Source organism: Bufo bufo, chromosome 4 (genome assembly GCF_905171765.1).
Source record: "Bufo bufo chromosome 4, aBufBuf1.1, whole genome shotgun sequence".
Taxonomy (NCBI): domain Eukaryota; kingdom Metazoa; phylum Chordata; class Amphibia; order Anura; family Bufonidae; genus Bufo; species Bufo bufo.
In genome coordinates, this window is record NC_053392.1 from 534,658,557 (window position 1) to 534,683,545 (window position 24,989).

The following is a 24,989-nucleotide window of genomic DNA, read 5'->3' on the forward strand; positions in this document are numbered from 1 at the left end:
AAATTTTTCCTTTGCCCACAGCAGATTGTGCAGTGGAAACAGCATCTGCTGCCGGCAAACAACTAGTCAGTATGAGGACAGCATTGGCATTAGCCATCACCCCACCTCGTGCAGCGTTCTCTTCCACCAGTGAGCAGGCAATTGTCCGACAATCCCGTGTAAAGGGACCCTTAGATTGCAAACTCCATTAGGGACAGGGAGTAGTGTGAATGATGACAGTGTCTGAACGGCACTGCAGAATATTTCGATGCTATATACACAACAGGACAGGGAGTAGAGACAAAAGCAAGTACAATGATTAAGTTCCTTGTACAGATATAGAAAGAATAGGAAGTGCATAAGTTACACAGTGCAACACAGAATATGGTTTACAGAAACTGCCAAGCAATTTGCCAACTGTACCATGGTAGATGGTGGTCTGTTAGGGTACCGAGCTTTGAAATTCTCTGAAATGACACAATCTCTTTGTGTGTTAATCTCACATCCATATCTGTGTCTGTAACAAAGAGAAAATTGTTAATAACTTTGGCAGAAATAAAGGTATGTCACATTTAAGCACAGGTTTTGGATTTCTCATCACATTCAGATACATATATCACAGGTGCCCCTTCCCATTTAAAAATATCTACTTGGTTCCAAGATAGTGCCTTTCAAAATGGTCACCTTGTTGGACAACACCCCTTACAGATTTGCCCCTTTCCTCTTATCAACATGCTACACACAGGACGGCATTGCCAACCACCGTTTAACGTTTATTAAGGTCTCCATACTTTTGGACCACCCTGTAAATTTAGCCGGAAGGACCAGTAATATTTTTCTCCCGCTGTATTCCAGCGGTCATAATTTTACATATTTTTGCTTTAATTTAGCTGTATTAGGCCTAGTTGTAGGGGTGTTCGTAACCATGTATTAAAGGCAAATTTAACACGATTTTAACATAATTTTGTGGGATTTATTTGATGATGATGATGCAAAATTTATGTCATTTTAATTATGTTATACTACTTGCAAAATAACCCAGTTTTGTGTCGTTGTATTCCAAGAGCCAGAACATTTTTATTTTTCTGATGACATAACGGTGTGATGGATAATAGATTAGATTTCTCTCTATTAATAATCCTTATCTTTAGAGAGGATGTCTTTTCTCTCCTACTGCAGGCTGTCAGCTCCCCCATCGCCCCCTTCCTCCTCAAGGCTGGCTATGATGACAACCAGCTGAAAAAGGGCTAAACGGATCCTAACTTTTCACACAGCTTTGCATAAATCAATAGTACAAGTAACCACAAAAAACTTTAAAACTTAAAAAAAAAGTCTAGTTCTCATGATAACAGCTGTCTAATTGCTTTTCACTTTGAAAAATGTCTTAAACCTGTCTAGGACAAGAGCAGAGCACAGAGGGATCATATTACACCTGTCATTGCAAGTCTATGGATAGGGGGAATGGAGGAGTGAGGAGGAGTGAGCAGGAGCACAGCAATACAAACACTGGAAAGCAGACTGCTGCAGCTACATAGGCTGAGATATAAACTTTCTAAATGCTTTATTCACAACCATACTATTCTGTAATGCCCTCCATAACCCTGGTGCTGATTATGAGTGAGAGAAGCATAGAATGCAGATCTACTTTCTGTGTGCAGTGGATGGCAGCTAGTCTCCACCCACCATCTCTGGGAGAATTGTTAACTAGACATTCAGCATGCAGAGAGGAAAACTACTAAATAATGCCAGATACAAGGGATATAGTGGCCAGAAATCGTGTTATTCCTCATAACATAAACACCCTGTATTACTGATTAATGCAAAGTTTGTGGAAAGGTTAGGTTCGTTTTAAGTCTTCGTTTCTCGGGCACTGTAAAACATAGCTTTATGGGCCTAGCCTTGTTTGCTGGACCAGATTCACAACATTATTTCCTCTATATGGAAATATAGCCTTTAGAAATCAGGTCAGTAGTGAAGGCAGCTGAAACCCGCTTTCAACTGTTGTCACCCTCTACCCAATTTCTAAAGACTGTATGTCCCGATGTAGAAGACATAATGTTGATCTTGATTTAAAGCCTATATTTCAAACAAGACCAGACCCATATCTCTATCTTTTATAGAACTCAAGATATGAGGGCTTAAAGCAGCCCTCTCACCCTGCTACCCGAGCACTGCGTTTGTTGAATTGCTAGGTCCTTTTCCCAAAGCCCGAGAAGAACTTGGGCAAAACTTGTAGGAGTTGAAACCAAACCAAAGTTTGTGCTTTCAGTCATTGCCATCATCTTTACTTTCAAATCCAGGCAGAGCTCAGACTGCTCCATACATGACAGGTACTGGCCACCCGGCCTCAATGACTGGGATTGGTGGTGATGCTGAACACGGTCATTTAACCCTTCAGATGTTTAATTTAATAGCAATGATGGCATCTGTGGGGTTACTTCATCTGCCTTCTGATCGGAACCCCCTCAGTGAAACTGGTCTGTTACCTGGGCGTGCTGTAGGTTCCCAGGACTGTCATGGTTAACTACCTGTAAAGCCATGCACAAGGCACTGCTCAGTAAGCAGAGTGTCAAAATCCCATAGACCACAATTGTACTGTGTTTTGGTGTATGGGGCATACAATCAGAATATTTCAAGTTCTAGCCCCCTAAGGGGGCTAAAAGTTATTATGTTAATTTTATTTTTTTCAATTTCACCCCACAAAGAATTTTCTTCACATTTTCCATAACAAGACATGGTGAATTAAATGGTTCCATTAAAAGGCACAACTTTCCCCACAAAAAATAAACTTTAAAAAAGTTATGATTAATATCGTTTTATGGTTGTGATGCTGATATTATCCTTGTGCTGGTGTCTTTTTCTATCCATCCTCACCATGTTAACTGTAGACATGGCAATCATTTCTTTAAGGTTGTTTGCAATGTAAAAGCACATGCAGACTTTAATCATTTTACGGTAATTGTGGGCCATCGTCCCTGGGTCACTACTGGATCACTGCGTATCAAAAGGGATATCAAAAAGTATACATGTCATTTTTATTAGTTTATTAATTTTATGTTTAAACTATGTCATCCATTCTTTGCTGATTTATTCTGTTGACAGTCTTTATTTTAGTATGTTTCATATACATCATTATAGCATACCATAATCCTTTATACCATATGTAGGGCTTTATGGGACTTTGGGATACTGTACAGTGCTGTCATGCTTACATGTTTAGTTAGTTATGTTTCACTGCAAAACAATCTTTATTGATTATTTTCACTGGTAAAATGATCATAAAGTGGTAGATCCCCTCATCTTCCTGGGTGTTTTTCATACCTGTTGTTGGATAAAAAGGCACATGAGAAAAGGACTATTCTGAATGTAGCCTGTGGCAGCATGCACACAGATGAATGGATGTCCATGTGGTGTTGGTTAAGTCTGCCAGAATAGAGCCACATCTATGACTTGAGCCTCTTCCTTTTCCAGTAAGGCAACAGCACTCAAACTTCAAGATATCAAAGATCTTCCTGCTTTATTCACCACCACATGAGTCCATGCAATGTTTCAGCTGACATTGGTGTTGATGAGGATTTTTTAAAAACTACTGGGTCAGTTCAAGAAAGTGACTCAATGTTTTGCTCTGGGTCTATGTGACCAGTTTATGCTGCCCTCTGTAAAGAAACTATCTCAGTCATAAAGATTCCCCTCATACAGGGTCGGACTGGGAACTTAAAGTGGCGCTGGAAAATAAAACTAAATGTGGCCTCCATGTTGTGTGTGAATCCAAATTAACAAAAGGCGGGGGAGCACAAGTAGATGAGGTCAAATCAAGTAGACGGGTCAGCAATACCAGCGCAAAATATGACCCCAGCAGCACCAAATACAACATACTGCCACGGAAGCTGCACTTCTGTGGTAGCCAGCACCAGCTGTGGCATGCTCTCCTGTTCCTGCTCCTCCAGTTGTGTACAAAGCCTTAAATGGTGAGATGAGGGCCACAGCAACAAGGAAGCCCTACCTTCAGGATCCTGCCTTGAGTGCCCCTAGTAATGATCTCTGTAGTGCCCCGAGTAGTATGCTACCAAAGGGGCCAGAAAATATACTGTACATTTCAAAGCTGCCATCTATGGTACAGGCCGCAAGCCTCTTTCAGCCTGTGGTCTGAGACTGCTATGTCCCTGCGCCATTTGTACACTGCCCTATATAGTGGCCTACGGCCTATGAGGGTGAACATTGGGCAGAGAACCATGGGATCCCTTGTCCTGTTGCAGTAATCAGTTGAACAATTCAATTCAAGGGGGCATCTGCAGCTGCCAGCCAAATACTTAAGTACCTGATGCACCCAGTGTTAATTAAAGGGGTTCTCGCTGTTTACCGCAGGCCAAGTGACGTCACGACTAGTATCACTGGCCTGGGCGCGGCTAAGCTCAATTCAAGTGCACAGAGCTGAGCCCCGCCATTGATACTAGTCTTGACGTCACTGGGCTTGCGGTAAACAGCGAGAAGGCTGCGGCCCTACTGCCAGCGCCACTGCCTTCTCAAACAGCTGATCGGCAGGGGTCCCGGGTGTCGGACCCCCGCCGATCAGATGCTGATGATCTATCCAGAGGATAGCTCATCAGTATAAAAAAACTGCAGAACCCCTTTAACTCAGAGAGCATCAGATCGTATACCCAGCCAGCAGTAGGGCCCATGTGGCCCGTTGGGCATAAGCCCACCAGAAAATTTCCCTTTAAAGGGCTTCTGTCACCCCACTAAAGTTTTTTTTTTTTTTTTTGGGCTAGTTAAATTCCTTATACTGCGATATATGAAAATATAATGGTCTTATTTACTTCCCTTCAGCAGTTACTTATAAAAACAAACTTTTATAATATGTAAATTAGGTCTCTACCAGCAAGTAGGGCGTCTACTTGCTGGTAGCCGCCGCGAAAAAAAACCGCCCCCTCGTCGTGTTGATTGACAGGGGCAGCCGCGATCTCCTCCTCCGGCCGGCCCTGTCAGCATTTCAAAAATCGCACGCCTGTGTTGATTCGGTGCAGGCGCTCTGAGATGAGGAGGCTCGCCTCCGCAGCACTCCCTCAGTGCGCCTGCGCCGATGACATCACCGAAATAGAAGACGTCATCGGCGCAGGCGCACTGAGGGAGTGCTGAGGAGGCGAGCCTCCTCATCTCAGAGCGCCTGCACCGAATGAACACAGGCGCGCGATTTTTGAAATGCTGACAGGGCCGGCCGGAGGAGGAGATTGCGGCTGGCTCTGTCAACTAACACGACGAGGGGGCGGTTTTTTGCGGCGGCTACCAGCAAGTAGACGCCCTACTTGCTGGTAGAGACCTAATTTACATATTATAAAAGTTTGTTTTTTTAAGAAACTGCTGAAGCAAAGTAAGTAAGACCATTATATTTTCATATATCGCAGTATAAGGAATTTAACTAGCCCAAAAAAAAAAAAGACTTTAGTGGGGTGACAGAAGCCCTTTAAGGCTTATAGCCAGTCTACCCCTTCGCGAATTACCATGATGTAATGAAGCAAACCTAGATCACTATATGCTGATCTAAGTTCTGTTCAGTAGATGGGTATAGGTTTGGTGTTTTAGCTGTAATAAGGACTCTAAAATATGGTTATATTATGGTCATGTGCAATTGGAGCTAAATTCGTGAACATCATTTATTTAGGTTATTACTTGTATAGCATTCTTTTGTGTGTATTTCTGTAGCTCATAATGAAGCTACAATCCTTAAAGGACATCTGTCAGCAGATCTGTACCTATGACACTGGCTGACCTGTTTCATGTGCGCTTGGCAGCTGAAGGCATCTGAGTTGGTCCCATGTTCATATGTGTCCGCATTACTGAGAAAAATGATGTTTTAAAATATGCAAATGAATCTAGGAGCAACGGGGGCGTTACCATTACACCTAGAGGCTCTGCTCTCTCTGCAACTGCTGTGCCCTGTGCAGTTTGATTGACAGGGCCAGACATAATGACGTTTTCACTGTCTGGCCCTGTCAATCAACATGTAGAGGATGCAGCAATTCTGAGAAACCTGAGCCTTTAGGAGTAACAGCAACGCCCCCATTGCTCCTAGAGGCTCATTTGCATATATTAAAACATTATGTTTCTAGCAATGTTGGCACACATGAACATGGGACCAACACAGATGCCTTCAGCCAGGGGCGGACTGGCCATAGACCTTAAAGGGAAATTTCCTGGTGGGCGAAGCGCACATGTAACAGGTCAGCCAGTGTCATAGGTACAAATCTGCCGACAGATGATCTTTAAGATGTAAAGCTGCGTTCACATATGTGCTGTAAACTACGGCAGTCTGTTCAGGCGGAGGAACAGACTACTGGAATTCACTATATCCGGCATACCTATTGGCTTTTGGCTGGACAAAAAAATTACTACACACAGCATTTTTTGTCCCGCCGAAAGCCGGCACCTATGCCAGAATGCGTCCGGATCCCATTGCAGTGAAGGGGGACCCAGCAGTGCATGGTGGTCTCCGGCTAGGCTGAAGGGTGAGCTCCAGCAGTCTGTTCTCCCCCTAGGTTCAGCACGGAGCTGTGCCTGGTCCATAAAGGGGATGCAGCTGTAGGGGTGCTGGAATATGGACCCCCACTCTTATAATAAAGGTTTGTACATGGCTCATTTGTCTTTTGTGGTCAAACATCTTGTTTAACTCCTTTTTCATGTTTTATACATTGCAGCCAATCGCCTTAAATCACATTTTCCAGTAGACTTTAGCTGCACTGTCACATAGAAATATTCTCCGGGAATAATATTTTTTTGGGGGGGAGAAGTTCTGGCTTCGGATCACTGATGAGTCACGGCTGTGGGTGGAAATCATTATAGCTTAATAAGGGCCATGAGATTGCTTTTATCTGGGAACTGCAGAAGTCTTTTCTATTACTGCCATTAGGATTGAAATGACATGGATTGTTACAGCACAGGGGTTCAGATCACAGGCCTCGGCACGTGTAGCTCCGATCGCGGAGGAGGCGGCCGTCCACTGTCACATCTCAGCGCCGAGCAATTGTTCATTCATTTATGTTTCACGATTGTGTCAGAACTGTAACCGAGGTCTCCTGCAGAAGAGAAGCAGTGTCCTAGGCTAGAAATACATGTCTTCCTAAGGTACAATATGAAATGATTAAAGAGGAATCTAACATGAGAGATGTGAGATAAAAATCAATAGAACAAGATTGTTGTAGATAAATAATAAATAGATAGGTAGGTAGATTGATATTATATAGATAGATAGATACATAGATAGATAATAGATAGAAAGATTAGACATATGGATATATATGAGAGAGATAGTTTTAAAATGGTGTCAGAACTGTAGCCGAGGTCTCCTGCAGACGAGAAGCATTGTCCTAGGCTAGAAATACATGTCTACCTAAGGTACACTGTGATATGATTACAGAGAAATCAAATATGATATATTTCAGATAGACATAGATAGATAGACAGACAGATAGATAGATAGATAGATATGAGATAGATAGATAGATAGATAGAGAATAGATAGATAGATAATAGATAGATAGATAGATAGATAGATAGATAGATAGATAGATAGATAGACAGATAGATATGAGATAGATAGATAGATAGATAGATAGATAGATAATAGATAGATAGATAGACAGATAGATATGAGATAGATAGATATAAGATAGATAGATAGATATAAGATAGATAGATATGAGATAGATAGATAGATATGAGATAGATAGATATAAGATAGATAGATAGATAGATATATATAAGATAGATAGATATGAGATAGATAGATAGATATAAGATAGATAGATATAAGATAGATAGATAGATAGATATAAGATAGATAGATAGATAGATATAAGATAGATATGAGATAGATAGATATAAGATAGATAGATAGATATATATAAGATAGATAGATATGAGATAGATAGATATAAGATAGATAGATAGATAGATATAAGATAGATAGATAGATATATATAAGATAGATAGATATGAGATAGATCGATAGATATGAGATAGATAGTATAGAGATATAGATAGATAGATTGAGATAGATCGATAGAAAGGTAGGTAGATTTGAGATGTATACATAGATAACAGACAGAGATATATAACTTCTGTAAGTCCATAGATAATCTCTCGAGTGGTTGGATAACAGCAGTTCTTCCAGATCATTTGGTGCACGCCTCATATGACCCTAGCATAGGTCATCACATAGACAGCAGGGAGCAGAGACAGCACTCCAGGGATTTGATTGTACACGTAATTGTACTTTATTCACCCCTGTCTCACACCACATACAGAACACTCCACCAGAAACGTCTGATTACCTACCTTCGTCTGTTAAAATGTGGTAGTGTGAATAAAGTCTCAGTGATTGCTCTGTTGAGTTCTTGGAGAGTTGTGTCTGCTTCCTATCCTATCAATCTATAGATGATAATCTATAAGTGATTGATATGTGATAAATAGATGTAGTATAGCCATAATAGATATTTAGGGCTCATGCACATGACCGCAAAAACGGATCCAACAAAAAAACAGATGACGTCCGTGTGCATTCCGTATTTTGCGGAACGGAACAGCTGGCCCCTAATAGAACAGTACTATCCTTGTCCGTATTGCGGACAATAATAGGACATGTTCTATTTTTTTTGAGGAACGGAAATACGGACATACGAAAACGAAATGCACACGGAGTAACTTCAGTTTTTTTTTTGTTTGTTTTTTGCTGACCCATTGAAGTGAATGGTTCCGCATACAGTCCGCAAAAAAAACAACGGAACGGCCACGGAAAGAAAATACATTTGTGTGCACGAGGCCTTAGACAGACTAGATAAATACATATTAGATAGAAAGACATCTACTTCATCAGATCAATAGGAGAAAGGAGATGTACAGTAGGATACAGACACAGACAAAAAATCTCCTCTTTAAAAGTAAATCTGCAAAATCTTGTAAAGAGAGACAGGAAGGATATCCCAGACAGAGCATATCATGGAACTAGGTGAGTCATTTGTTTCTAGACACTACTTTCACAAATTTCTGCAGTTATAATAATGTTATTTTTAGGTCTGTTTCTAGATTTTAATACTTGACACAGTCAGGATCATTAGCATCTAAATACACTGTAGTGCACCTCAGACTACTTTCACACTAGCGTTTACATTTTCCGGTATTGAGTTCCGTCATAGGATCTCAATACCGGAGAGAAACGCTTCCGTTTTGTCACCATTCATTGTCAATGGGGACAAAACGTAACTGAACAGAACGGAGTGCTCCAAAATGCATTCCACTCCATTTGTTTGCATTCCCATACCAGAGAAGAAACCCCCGCAAACTGCGGTTTTCTTTCCTTCATGGGATGCAGAGCGAAACAGATCTGGCATGACCCACAATGCAAGGCAATGGGGACGGATCCGTTCCCCATTGACTTTCAGTGATGTTCATGACGGATCCGTCTTGGCTATCTTAAAGATAATACAACCGGATCCGTTCATGCAGACGGTTGTATTATCAGTAACGGAAGCGTTTTTGCTGAGCCCTGTCGGATTCAGCAAAAACGCTAGTGTGAAAGTAGCCTAAGGCTCCATTCAGACTTCCGTAGAATGTGTCCACACTCGTTCCGCAATTATCCGGAACGGGTGCGGACCCATTCATTTTCTATGGGGCAGGAATGTATGCAGACAGCACACAGTGTGCTGTCCGCATCTGCATTTCCGGATCGCGGCCCTGAACTTCCGGTCTGCGGCTACGGAAAAAAATAGAACATGCTCTATTCTTGTCCGCAATAGCGGACAAGAATAGGCTGTTCTATGGGGGTGCCGGCCGGTGCTATTGCGGATTCGCAATACACTACGGACGTGCGAATAGACCCTAAGACATAGGAAACTAAAAATCAAGGGAATAGGAACATCGTTTAATCTTTCCCAATATTCTGACTACATCTCAAAGAATTCTTTAAAAGGGTTTTTCCAAGATTTATTTTACTGATGACCTGTCCTCTGAATAGCATACAAAATCCAGATTGACGGCAGCATAGCCATACAAAAAAGCTTCTTTTCACAGTGGGTCCATGAAAAGCATGTGTACAAATGCACCAGTAAAAGACGCAACGTTTCGGCTACATGGTAGCCTTTCTCAAGCATGTAGCCGAAACGTTGCGTTTTTTACTGGTGCGTTTGTACACATGCTTTTCATGGACCCACTGTGAATAAAGAAGCTTTTTTGTATGGATATGCTGCCGTCAATCTGGATTTTTTATGCGCTTCTAATGACCGAATGGATCTGAGGTCAAGGACGAGCTGATGTATTCCTGAATACATCTTCAAAGTCATTGGTGCTGCTCTCAAACACAATTTTACTCTGTCCTCTGGATAGGTCATCAGTATCATCAGTGGCGGTCCGACACCCAGGATCCCGCCAATTAGCTGTTTTGAGAAGGCAGTGGCGCTCCTGTGAGCACTGCATTCATCTGTGTGCTCACCAAGCACAGTGCCGAAAATTGTATAGCGGCTGTGCTTGCTGTTGCACTCAGGCCCATTCACTTGAATGAGGCAGAGCTTCTCCTAGGCCACGTGATCGATAAATGTATCCTCACTGGCCTAGGGAAAGCAGAGAGAAGGCCGCGGCGCTCACAGAGCACCAGTGCTTTCTCAAACAGCTGATCAAGTAGGGGTCCCAGGTGTCGGACCCCCACGATCAGATACTGATGACCTATCCAGATTCCAGAGGATAGATCAGTAATGGCTAACCTCTGGTACTCCAGCTGTGGTGAAACTACAACTCCCAGCATGCTCCAATAATTTCTATGGAGTTCTGAGAACAGCGAAGCAAGTGTGCATCTTGGGAGTTGTAGTTTTACCACAGCTGGAGTGCCGGAGGTTAGCCATCACAGGGATAGATCATCAGTAAAAAAAATCTCTGTAAACCCCTTTAGGTGTAGGCAGGGCATCCATAGACTATATGGACATGTGGATAAATGTAAGCATACACCCATAGTATACAGCCCCCCAGAACTGAACCCAGGGGCCATACTGCAGCACCATGTAAAGTCCATGCTGAACAGCTGCAATGTCTATATTATTACTGTAGTCCTTGAAGTAGAAATTAAATCAATAAGAAATATCCTACCGGTGGTTTTATGCTACTGTATTTCTTTCCAAACATGGCACAATTGTTGGCCATTAGTAAAATTCTAAAAACACTTTCTTTTTTTGTCTCTTGGAATTTTTTTTTCAAATCTCAACATGCTTTGGGTCTGTCCTTTTTCAGGTGATTTTCCATAGAATAAAAAAAAAAACATGACTCCAAAATAACTATTGTACAAAACGCATGAATTTCACCCTAGCATTCCATATTCACATGTCAGAAGATCAAATCGGTGAAGTCTATGAGGCCAGTCCACTGCCAATTTCCAGAACTGTAAACTGCATGGACTCCTTCGGCACAACTTGTGGGCTTTATACAGTACTGCAACAAACTCATTTTTTAAATGGGTGATGTGTCTAGGATTTGTCAGAAGATTATTTTTGAATGGATTTCCCCTTTAAGAAGAAGAGAACAAGAATGGGTGTGAGCCTTATTTTGACATTTTTGAGCAATTTGCTTATATTCTTGCAAGCCGCCTTCATTGTGGCAAGTATAATTTGACATTGCTTCATTATTTACCAATTATTCTCCAGAAATGGCTGATGTGTGTGGCTTTGATGACTTAACCTTGGTCATGATGGGATGTATCAGCACGGTCCATCTGGATTAGGTCGCAGCATACAAGTGAATACAGAATGTTTCAATGCATCAAGTGAACAGCCAAGTGTTTTGCTTAATTGTCTAATCAAATAAAGCTACTGTCTTCCAGGAGCAAAGTGCTGTGAGGAAGGTACACTGCACACAAGCTGACAAATTAGTGGCACAACTTGATAAGGAAAAGTTGTCTCTTGAGAAGAACTTAGAAAAAGCAATCAAGAAGAAAGGGTAAGACCAAAGATCAGCTTAAAACAGCCATCGCCGCAGAGCAAAATCAAGATAGATGCAGTATAAAGTATCTAAAAAAAACTAAAGCTAAGTGTAGTAACATAAAATAATAATAATAATATATATTTTTAGTTTATTTAAGAAGGAGCCGTCACCTCTCCTGAAATGTCTAAGTAACTACTTTCATCTCCCATTTAATACCATTTCTGAAGAATCTGTTCTTATGATATAACTTTTAATAACAATGTTAAAATAAATTAAAGGAAAATAATTGTGTTACATGTAAGGTCTTGTTTATTGCACTAACTAGTCTATTGGGAAGGTGGGTGGAGAAGGAAAATATAGCTCTACCCCTATACAAATGGGATGGTTAGGCTATCATTACCCACTTAGTCAGTACCTTATCAAGCTAGCTGCTCTGCTGCTAATTGGGTCTCAGCTTTTGATGAGATACGTATTAAGGCTGGGAACAAGTTGGAATAATGTTTTAATTTATTTTAACATTGTTAATAAAAGTTAAGTTTTACATAGGTGCATTTACAATAAATATATATATACCATATATTAGGGTGTTTCATTTTTACAAATATGTGATTTTGATAGGACTTTGCTTACGCCCCCAGTCTCAGTGATGTAAAAGATATATATGCCAAATTTCAAGAAGATTGGATAACATTTAGGGGTCACACACATTGATCACTTTTATTACTACTCTCACTCCTGTACCTAGGAGATTGGTCTTCAGTTTCAGGATCCCAGGGGCTCTGCATCAAGCAAGGTGGATGGCAAAGGCAATATATGCACTTAAAATTGTCCTCTTCACTAAACAGTTGAATATTCCTCAACGAGAATTGAAAGGAATGAAACGGGTTGCACATTTTGTCAGCCTCATATATGTTTCGCTTTTTGCACGAGGCAATTATAAGTCAATGGGCTCCAAAGAATGATTTGGATATGCTACAGCTTCTGAGCACTTACTCAGATGCAGACGTCATAAAAGTGCTCTCACAGTTGCTAAGAGACACCTTTGGTATCTGTCAGAAACAAATGTAGGATTGGCTTTTTTGGATAAACGTATTACTCAGGCTGTTAAGGAAAATATGACTAAAAATTTTGAAACCAAACGTGCAAAGAAAAAGGAAATGAAACGATTACAGGGTAAAAACCTAGTTTTTGAAGGAAAAGACCTGAGCTATTTCGTTACTAATAAAACAAAGACGTTTTTTGAATTGTTTGGGATCCAAGACGTGACAGAAGAAGCCATGTGAACGCTCTTAAGGTGGTCAATGATACCGCTGAAAGAGGAATTGCTCAGATAAAAAAGTATACCGAATCGGTCAGGGACAAACAACAAAAACAATTCTTGTTGAGGGTAGTCGAGCATCACAGAAAAGTCGTCACCAAGCTAACAAAAGAAGGGATTGCATCGTTCAAAGTTGATTACTCTAACACATGTTTTGCCTATCATACTACCTATTCATCTTAGTGTCTAGTTATATTATTATTTTAGGTTTGTGATTTCTAGTTTTCCCAATAAAAGTAATTAACATTTAAAAATCTTATTTTTTGCCTACTTTTACAAAACTTTTATCAAATTGTGCAACCTCTAAATCTTCTTGAAATTTGGCATATATATCTTTTACATCACTGAGACTAGGGGCGTAAGCAAAGTCTGCTAACATTTTACATTGTATTTTTTCCATTACAAAATGAAACACACTAATATATATACTGTATGTATATATATATATATATATTCATATATATATATAATCTTAAGTTATCTTTGTCTATTTAAAGGCTATGGACACCTTTGTGGCAAATCATTGTACTTATTCTGAGCTAAAAATATTTTTTTTCGGTTGGTCTTTATTAACCTTATGGAAATCTTTTTTTTGTGTACAGAGCTGACACGCTCTACTATTTTTTGTCATTTCCGTCATCTGAGGAGCAGGACATTATAAACACTTATTATAGCTCAGTTCTTCTCTTACTGATAACAATGTGGCTTGAATAAGTGTTTATGACCTCTTAGTAGTTTAGAGAAGAAGAAGGTTTATTAGATGACCGGCACAAAGTGAAAGTACCAGTCACACAGTTAGAAAAACAGTTAACCCTTTGTGACAGAATGTCTCAATATTTTTAATAAAGGCCAATTGAAAATATGATTTTTAGCAAAAAATTAGTAAAATGCAATCATAAACAAAAATTGCCTCTGAAGGTATACATAGCCTTTAAAGACGACCTTTCACCACTCCTGACATGTCTGTTTTACTAGCTTCATGCATTCCCCACGTACTAACAACTCTGGAACATCTATCATTTTGACTGTATGTTTTCCCATTTCTCTATTATTTCTACTAGAAGTTATGAATGAATTGCTATTAGCCTTCAGTAAGGGTACAGAGGGGTGGTAACAAGTGGGGGGGGGGGGGGTGTCCCTGCACAAACTCACTCTATCCAATCAGTGCTGCCATTTTCAGACTGTACATGTACACCCCCTCCCCCCCAACTTGTTACCTCCTCTCTGTACCCTTACTGCAGACTGCTAGCAATTAATTCATAACTTCTAGTAGAAATAATAAAGGAATAGCACAACATAGAGCCATAAGAATAGATGCTCCAGAATTGTTATTACATGGAAAATGCATAAAGCTATTAAAACAGGCATGTCCGGAGAGGTGAAAGGTCCTCTTTAAGACTCATTCTTTGTTGTGCTTTTCCTCTATTCCTTTATTTTTCATTCTAGAAGTTACGAATGATTTGTTGAAGTCTGCAATGAATGTCCTGATGGCTGTTACCAGTTGGAAACGGGTGTCCCCGCACAGTCTAATGGAGCATTCACACGACCGTGTTGGTTTTCTGGTCCGTGTGTTCCGTATGTCTTCAGTTATCTTTCCGTTTCCGTTCCGTAAGTCCGTATAATACGGACGTGGTGCTTCCGTGTGTCATTCGTTTTTCACGGTCCGCAGAAAACTGAAATGGGGTTTCCTAGAATGTTTTCAAAAAACGGATGCATTTCCGTGTGCTATCCATTTTTTACGGACCCATTGACTTTCTATGGGGCCACGGACCGCAATTTGCGGCCAAGTATAGGACATGTTCTAAAATAAAAGGAACGGACACACGGAACGGACAGCACACGGATGACAATGAAAGGCATTCCGCAATTTTTGCGGACCCATAGAAATGAATGGGTCCGTGCTTTGTCTGCAAAAATTGCGGAACGGACGTGGAAGAAAAACACGGTTGTGTGAATGCTCCCTTACTCTATCCAATCAATGCTACCAATGTCATACTAAACATTGACACCCCCCAACTGGTAACACCCAGCTGGACCTTCATTGCAAACTTCTGACAATTCATTCATCTTCTTTCAGGAATAATAAAGGAATGACACAGCACATAGTCATAAGAATAGATGCTCCAGAGTTGTTTTTAATGAGGAATACTATAATAGACATGTCGAAAGAGGTTATAGGTCCTCTTTAAATATATTTGATCAATACATAAACTAACAAGACAAAAATTGGATAATTTAATGAAAAATATAAATAAGTTTTCCAAATGTTAACATTTTTTTAACCTTAATTTCACTGACTATGAATGAAATACAAGAATAAAGCTGCGAGTTGGTAGAAACAGAGGTTCATTAACATATATTGTACAATAGTTACTGGCATAATTATAGTCATACACGGTGAAGAAAGTAAATATTTTGACAGGTTGCTCTTACAGATATGAAACTATGAAAAATTACTGAGCCGTTAATAGCGATTGACAATAAAAGTATGTAACAGATAATGTAGATACAGCACTTTAAAAATGTAATTTTAATTGAGTTCTTTCATCATGTAATACATATCATAACCCTGGTGACAATAATGGATGTTGTAGTCCCTTTGGCTCATCTTACGTCCCAGTCGTTCCCTAATTGCCTATAATGTAAATATAGCAAGCAGCCGATTGCCACTTGCACCGCCTATTGACAGACATCCCTCTTCCACAATACATCTGTTTCCTTTCCGATGTGCCAGAAAGATGTGTATAGACTCTTGTAGACTAGTTTCACACTAGAGCGAAAATCTTCCTTCAGGCTATGCTGACAATGGGGCCTAGCGATGCTTCCTGGACCAGAGTACCGCTAGGCCCCATTGACTATGATGGGACCCAGGGGGGATTCAGCCTGTTTCTGGCATCACTGGCAGAATTCAGAGAGTCAGGGTAACAATTACCTCTTGTCCGGCCGAATCCTAGCACTAATGCCAGAAACAGGCCAGATTCCCGCCGGGTCCCATAATAGTCAGTGGGTCGCAGCAGGCAAAGGTAGTATCCGGCTATGCCGGACAGGTTGAACTCCAGCAGGCTGTTCCTCTACTGGACCAGTCTGCCGGAAGATTTTAGCGCTAGTGTGAAACTAGCCTTAGCATGCAGTGCAGGTGGGCACCCAGCACCTTATTACACATACACATCCAGGGGGTCATTAATTATACTAAAATACACCTATATTAGTCGTAGTTCAGGCGAGGATGGCGGTGCAATGATCAGGGGCACAGCTACAGTATTTGCGACTTTGCCTCGCTCACGTTAGGTCTAAAATTGCAGGCATGGTGTGGACGGGGAAGGGGACAGGTGTCAGGCGTAGAAAATGGTCTAAATGTAAGATAGCTAGGAAGCTGTCTTACATTTAGAACTTGCGCCGGCGCCTCTTCATAACTTCGGCAGATCCTCCGCCCGGTATGGGGTTTTATTAAGACCGACATCTAAAACCCCGGTCTTAATAAATGTGCCCCACAGTTCCGGTAGTTGGTTGTAAGTGTTAGTAAATCTAATGCAAATAATTCACATCAATGACCTATTCAGCATGCTGCTTCCATATGGTAGGTGTCTTCTTTGGACCCTCACTTTATATAGTAATCTCTTTACGGCTTGGTTGATCACCTCATTGGCCTCACTACTCTCTACTGTCTATGTGATGTAAAGGTAATAACAGCAGCTCTGAGTCACCATAGTTACTGCCTCTTCAATGCCGACTATTTCAGTTTGCTTTGATATTTACAACCAAACATGCAGCGGGGAGAATAAACAATGCAAGCACTTTATTCTTCACCTACTTAACTCTTGAAAGGAAAGATCTTAGGGTAGATTACATCCATAAAGGGTATATACTGTACAATATACTGCAGACATTTTAAATCAATCAAAAGGATAGTCATACATTATACAGCCAATAGATGTTGAATTTTCCAGTGTCTATATGGTCAATACAAACCATGCAGAAATAATAGAGATAGCAACACTAAATGAACACATTGTCCTGTATGTGAACTGCTTGGATTCAGGGCCAATACTCACTGAGGGTCCAACCTCAACGACCCCCCACTGATCTTGAGAATGAAGCCCTGGCTTGTGAATGCGGCTAGTTTCAGTCCCCTGCACAATGGCAGCTCCAAATCAGAGCTAAAAACTACTCTACTCTCAGGATTGGTGTGGATCCCAGAGGTCGGACCTCCCCCCCCCCTCATCATGAATCCTAGTGGTATGTCAAATGGGAAAACCCCTTTTAGTTGGTTTACATACATCAATAATCAGAACATAGGCATGTTAGGCCTGTGTGTTTGGCCACATTTTAGCAATGGGAACACCTAAACCCCACACAGTTCTACCTAAGTTCACTTCTAAGATTGGCTTATTAGAATCATAGGGACAGAATGGTTAAGGATGTGGCAGTCTGAACACCAATTCTACCCTATTACAGGCACTACAAGTATTTAGTTTGGAATACAGCTGTCAAAAAAAAGTCTATGGCAGCCGAAAAAATTGAACTCAACGCAGCAGTGAGAAATCTTTGTTTAAAGGGGTTGTCCAGGATTTTAGAAGTGATGGAACATCCAGTTGTTCGGTGGTTGCTCCAGCACGACAGTCATAGCCGGAACTACACAGCTTTCATCACTGAGAAGTGGACGGAGCTGGCTAATGCAGAGCTGCCCCTCAACAGTCACATCAAAAGTAGAAACAACTTCCCGAAAATGTCACTTTTTTGTTCTACATTTTAAATTTGTGTCTGAAGTAAATCTAGTTGTCCCTCAACTCAAGTGCATTTTTTAACCCCTTAGTAACATACCATAACTAATTTTTAACCTTAAGGACCAGTAGCATTTTCCCCCAAAGTGTTCCAGCAGTCTAAATGTTTATTTTTTGAGCTTTCTCGGATGAGTTGTAGTTTTTTTAAGAAAAATTTTGGGTTTCATATATGGTATTAAATAACTAGTATTATTTTATTTTTAGTGGAAAGAAAAAAAAAATGTTACCATTATTTTGAGGGATTTATTTTTACAACGTTCATTGTGGGGTATAAATAACATGATAACTGTATTCTGTGGGTCACCACAATTATGATGTTGCCAAATTTACATATATATATATATTTTTTTTTATTTTTATTTTTTATTTTTTCCCCTATATTGCAGGCTGTCAGCTTCCCCACTGCCACACCCTCTCCTTCTCTAGGCTGATGGGATCACAAGCAGCTGAAGGAAGGAGAGCTGCTTTAGGCTACTTTCACACTAGCAGCAGCCTTCTCCGGCAGCCTGCCGGATCCGTGCTACCGCTAGTGCACCATGCCGCCGGAAGTCCGCTCCGGCCCCATTGAGACTATAATGGGGGCGGGCCGGAGGTCCGGCCGCAGCACAGCAAACATGCCAAGAGGCGGCCGGAATAAAACTACAACGTGCTGCAGAAACCAGCTCTGTGCATTTCATAGTGGACAGGGTTGTGTAGTTCGGACACAGACTTTCTGTGCGACAGCTACTGCAGAACAGCTGGATAAGGGTTATTGTGGAACCGATGATCGGTGGGGGTGCCAGGTTTTGGACTCACAATCCTGCACAATCCCTTTGAAGAAACCTGCTGCCATGTTGCCCGCTATATAATAACCTTTATGATGTTCATCTTCATCCAGCCATTGAAGGAATCTGATACTCAGAGTTAAAAAAAATAGCCTTTATTGTGCTGCAGTTGCCCACTACTAGGCACATACATTGAGTGAGATTTATCAATACAGGGGCAAAGCAGGGGATCTATCAGGAAAGTACAGAAAAGGGCTACAGGCCAAGCCATCCGAGAAACTCTCTGATGGACCAACTGAAAAAAAAAAATTCTAGCCCAATATTATTAAAAAGACAAAAACGTGCCCCAAATGTGTCCATAGCCTTTGATGAATGTAATAAAATGTTATTTTTGAGATATTAATATATAACCAAACAAAATATGTTAATTAGATATATAAAACCAAATAAAAGTATGTAAAACCCCAAAAAAAAGTATAATTAGAAATACATAAAACCAGACAAAAGATGTGTAAGTAGATATATGTGATATAAGAAGGTCTAAAGAAAACATTTTCAACTGGCTTTTTGAGATAAATTATCTAACTATGGAAACTATTTTACTATTTAGAGGAAATAACTGTGTTGAAATGAAGAAAGAAACAGAAAATAAAATTCAGGTTTTAACTTCAGATCATAAATCCAAGGTAAGAAAATGTCAACCATCATTCACGTAGCTTCTCATTCGGACTCTTCGCACGCTGATCACTCGTTATTAACATAAACTGACCACAACTAACTGCACTTCTTGCACTAAAGTTCTCTTCAGAATCAAACTCCATCACGCAACAAGGTGAAAGGGTTTTTCTTAATTATGCATCCATAGCTGTATTCAAGAAGATTGTTTTTCTGTTTCTTTTTTTTATCCACTGTTATCACTGTAAAACTGAGCCACAAAGCAGTTTTCAATGTATAAAAAAAATAATTATTGGGAAAAATTGGGAATTTTATAAAACAATTTGATAAAACTCTGTAAAAGGAACAAGAAAAGCATACTAAAACAGTAAAAAAAAACATACACATAAATATATACTTTTGTATTGAAAACTGCAATGTCTGGCTTTCTTGTCATCAATTTCTAGTGCTTGATATGGCATTCATTAAAAGCTTTAAACAATTTGGTGGTTGTTCTGTTCTTCTCTGTGTGCTGGTGACAGTTTCTATCCGTTTCGCTGTATGACCATTGATCCAACTTGTGGTCTGTATGTTTTTGCACGTATAATTAGGTAAAAAATGTTTTGTTTCATCTTGAATAATCTTGATTTGGAGTGAGGTGTAAATTTATTTTTTATTTTTGCCTTCATTTCCATTTTAGCAGTGTTTTTTGTAACTGATGCAAGGTATGACGTTTTCATCCTTTGCAGGAGATGGTTAATGTATGGAGAAAGTACCTCCGTATGATAAGTCCAAATGGCACAAAAACACCTGAGATACCTGTCGGCAAAGCATACATATGTTATGAATGCGGAGAGGGGGGGGGTGGCCGCTGCCAAGCTCCTCTGGCAGCAGCTCATTTCCTGAAAACAAAAAGGACTGCGCAGTTGAAATCCAACATCCACAATTTTTATTTCTCGAACATCAGCAGTTGGGGGAGAGTTCGGAGACCCCAATCACATTAGATGGCCCGCCGACCACTGAAATCGCCAAGTTTGGCCGACATAGATCTAATGTGTAGGGCCAGCTTTAGAGTACACTATGGGGCACATTTAGTAAGACAGTTAAACAACGGTCTTAATAAAGCCCTAAACTGGCGGGTGGTTTTGCTAAAGTTATGAAGAGGTGCAGGCCTCTTCATAACTTCGGTGGATTCTCCGCCAGTTCTAAATGTAAGACAGCTTCCTAGCTGTCCCCTTTTCTGCCCACGCCACCCCAACAATTTTAGACCTAGTGTGAGAGCGTGGAGAACTCGCAGATTGCGGCACCAACTAACCGCAGTGTCACAATCTGCGCTTGAAATACACCTAATTCACGCGTATTTCAGATTGATAAATGACCCTATATTTTTGTTAGGAGTGACTGATGGCTGCAGTGTATCTGTCTATATGTACAGTATGCAGCCATTAATCACTGTTGATAGGGGAAGGCAGGGGTGGACTGGGAACATAGTGACCCTGGAAAAAAAACTAAAATTGCCCCTAAGTTTAAGGTGGGTCCAATTTGACAGAAGGGGCAGCACAAGTAGACATGGCCAACACAAGCAACAAGTAGACAGGGAGAACAGAAGTAGGCAGGGCAAACAATACCACAGTGCAGCACAAAATACTGCTCCAGCAAATCCAAATTCCACAGTGAAGCATAAAATACTACCCTATCACCATATTGAATGTATCGATACAGTTGAATTCAAGTACCTGATGCTCCTAGCATTAATTAATGCCGTGAGCTTCAGATCATTATGTACCTGCCAGTGGCCATGAGGAGGGCTTGAGTGGCGCCCTGGTCATCGGCCCGCCGAGAAATTTCCTTGTAGGGTCTATGGCCAACTCGTAGCTGGAGTCCACTGTATTCTTTGTTAGGCTGTATTAGTCAAGAAGCAATATTTTTTTTGTGCTCTTTTGTCTAATAGGGCACAGGGCAGTTCCCTTACTATACCGCCCTTAACAGGGCAACACAGTATGGTGGCATATCTACTTCCATCTGTACTTTTTATATTGATTTTAATAAGAGAACAAGTCAAAGAATTGGTGTCAGTTCTGTCATAAATTGCATCATGATCTCGTTAACCCTGTACCAAACTAGTCACATTCTCCTCCAAGCCATAAGAGAGGTACATAAAGTGGTTGTATACATTAAATCAAGCTAAATGTCAAGTACTCACTATTAACATTCCTCATTGCTTGAAAATCACAAAACCAAGCTAATTCATCATTTTTCCCCTTCCTTTTTATTCTGGCTCTTTTCACTGTTCTAGCGGCCCGTCTGTCAACCTCTGCAGTGGACGGGGTCACATGCACCGCTTCAGCCAATGACTGACCTCAGTGGTGGTGTTTCCCCAAACGGTGCGCCACTGCTACTTTTTCTAGCTAATACAAACAGCATAGATTTATATAGTAACAACTATACAAAAAACGATGTATTCAGCACTGTGTTGGCGTTCTCAGTGCAGAGTATAGTTGTCATTGGCTGCTTCAGATGCCATCTTCACTTCTTCCCAAAATGTACTGGTTATTGTTGTAGATGTCCGGCACTAGAGCATATTTATGTAACAACTCCAAAAAACTGTGCTGGCTACAGATGGCTTGGTTTGGTTGATAAGGTTTCAACAGTCTCTAAAAGGAATCTGTCAGCAGTTTAGTGGTCTCTTGGCTGAATGCTATAGTTGTGATTTAGAGGGGAGGGGCTGTAGTGAAACCCCAACTTGAGAACTTGCAGAAGCAGAATGTGACAGAATAAAACTTCATATTCACAATACTCAGCTTGTATGTTTGTACTGCAGTCTCCGGCTCCAGTCAGCATGGTCAAAACTGCTGACAGACTGCTTTTAAAAGGTTGACATTGAATTACATGGTAGTCACCTAAAGGAAGCATTCTGGAGAACAGCCATAGCTATTTTATATATTGTATATTAACTGCAAGAATACAAAATCGTTATTGTGCAAAGTCATTTACAAAATAAACCACTTCCAACCTGCAAACCAGCCAACACGCGTACCACAAAAACGGAGACTGGAAGGAAAAAAAAGGAGGAGGTGGAGGGAAATTTTGCACAAAATTATTTCATACACAATTACAGACCATTCCTTATAATTTTCCAAAATTTTAGTCATCCCAGATTGACGATTTCCCTTTGCATGTAATATATACATTTTTATTTTTAGAGGGCTAAATTTTTATATAAAATGTTCCCAAGTGTTCAGTGAAGAAGCTCCTTTAGATAACCAAAAATACTGTAGCCAGGGACACACTTTACCACCACCAAAACCAAGCAATTGCTTGGGGTCCCAGTGGTCAGGGGATCCCTTCCTGATCACGAGCTGTTGGCTTAAAAAATGGATGGACATACCACTTGTACAGTCGGTTCAGTGGCAGGGGGGCCTAGGGATGAAGTAATAGCAGCAGAACAATAGCTGAAGTGCCCAGGCTGCATTGCCAAACTAAATGTGCGGATTAGCAGGGCAGTGGAGGCGGAACTTAGCATTTTAAAGGGTAATAACTTAGCAGTGCGATAGGGCAGAGCTTAGCAATGTGACAAGAGCCCCCCAGACATAACTTTGCTTGGGGTCCCACAATTGCCAAATCTGGCCCTGGCTGTAGTCAGTTTTGTAATGTGTATAATCTAATTATTTAACATCTAGATGTTTTTTTCTCAAAAGAGCAGAATTTCCTATTTAGTTTGCAGTTTAGTTGATACAATTATTGCAGTTTACCATTGTGATAAAACCCTTTGCTGGCAATTATAACAAAACCCTGACAAAGCGTCTTGTTTTTTGTCCAACATATTTTAACTTACGGTAGCTTACTCATTAGAATCAGTAATTTATATTACAGACAAATCTAAATTAATGCATCCGTGGATGTAGACGAAACTGCTATCTAGAAAGCCATTATTGGAAATTGCTCATTTAGATTAGTTATAGCTTAGGATGTGGGTATGGCATTATTTATGGTATGTATAACGAAATCAGGTTCTGCATGTTAACTTTTTTATCGACCTTTAAAAATCTTTATGGGAAAAAAAAATTAAAATTTTGCCTGCAGATGGTCTGGACTCCTACCTCCTCACGGTCTGTTTAGGTTTTTGCATCCTGCTTGAAGGACTTTTTTCAAGACTAGAAAAACATGTAGGAAAAAAAAGAGACTGTAACATTTTTTGTGTCCATTTGGATACTGTTTTAAGAGTAAGTTTGCTTGAAATATATGTACCCTTCAACAGGATTCAATATCGTTATGTGATCAGAACCCTGGTTCCCTGTAATATATCAGTGCTAATATGTCCAAGCATCTCTTTGTAGTTCAGGACACATTAAAGGGGTGGCCCATTTGGGACATTTATAGCATATCGATAGGATATGCCTTAAATGTCCCATAGGTGCCAGTTCCATCTTTGGGAACTTCTCCTATCTAAAATGGACAGCACACTGTGTATTTGTAGCCACCCTCCATTCAGGGTCAGACTGGCCCACCTGAGTATCAGAGGATCCTCAGGTGGGCCCAGGCTCCAGGGCGGGTCCCAAAGATCCAGGTAAAAACTAATATTTGAAGCCAGTCACTCGTTACTAGGATCTGTTTGCTTGAATCAAAACCTATTACACTGTACTAATGATATAATGGTCAGGCCCCAAGAATAATTTTCTCTATTGGGCCCAATGTACCCCAGTCAAACACTGCTTCCATTTACTATTAGGGTCTTTCAAAGATAGCCAAACACTTGCTTGGATATTTTCAAAAAAACACCACAAGTGTGCTCTCCATTTACTGTGGGCCCTATTCTTGGGGGGACCCACTCCTATGGAACATTTATGCCATATCTTATCAATATGCCATAAATGTCCCAGATGGAACAACTCCTTTAAAAATGAATTTCCATCTGTAATGGCACTTTGTTTTTATTTTATGAAAAATAATGTACTGATTATTTTTATAGTTGTTAATAACGATCAGGGCTCCAAATACTCTGCATAGACATAGGCATAAACTTAACAGGCTGGTTTCCTACAGTTCCCACTAAGAAGAGTTTAACAAGTTACTGTTTATTGAATATAATAATCCAGTAGGCCCTGGTACTCCCTCTAGTGGTGACTGAAGGCAGACAAAATGTTATCATCTCACTTTATATATATATATATGCAGGAGTTTGGGAGCTCTCTATAAGAAAAACTGAACTCCGACCCCTAAAAAGATATGAACTGGCACAGAATTATGGATAGAAAAAAACAACATGATGATGCAAGGAGGTGATTCCCTTTAAAGTTTTGCACTGAATGGGGTCTGTGTTAACCCAGTCTGTATAAACTAACACCTTATCCAAAAATGTTTCTGTTTTATTTTATGTTTTACAATTTTGCAATAAGTTTATATTTGGCCTTCATTCTTGAATTAGCAGAACTGTTACCATGTAATTCCATATGCCCCAAAAACTCTTGTCCCAGGAAAAAAGCATCATGCAGCTAAAATAACAAAAAATGAAAAAGTTATGGCCATGTGAATTAAAAA

General features: G+C 40.3%; 1 protein-coding gene across 3 annotated transcripts in view; it reads left to right on the forward strand.

The window, feature by feature from the left end:
- PLCB4 (phospholipase C beta 4) overlaps positions 1–24,989 on the forward strand; it is a 378,077-nt gene that overhangs the window by 324,331 nt on the left and 28,757 nt on the right. For all 3 annotated transcript variants that reach the window (XM_040429870.1, XM_040429871.1, XM_040429869.1), the window contains 2 exons: positions 11,834–11,949; positions 19,408–19,483. In XM_040429870.1, the coding sequence (XP_040285804.1) occupies positions 11,834–11,949; positions 19,408–19,483 (192 nt within the window). The remainder of the gene's footprint in view (positions 1–11,833; positions 11,950–19,407; positions 19,484–24,989) is intronic.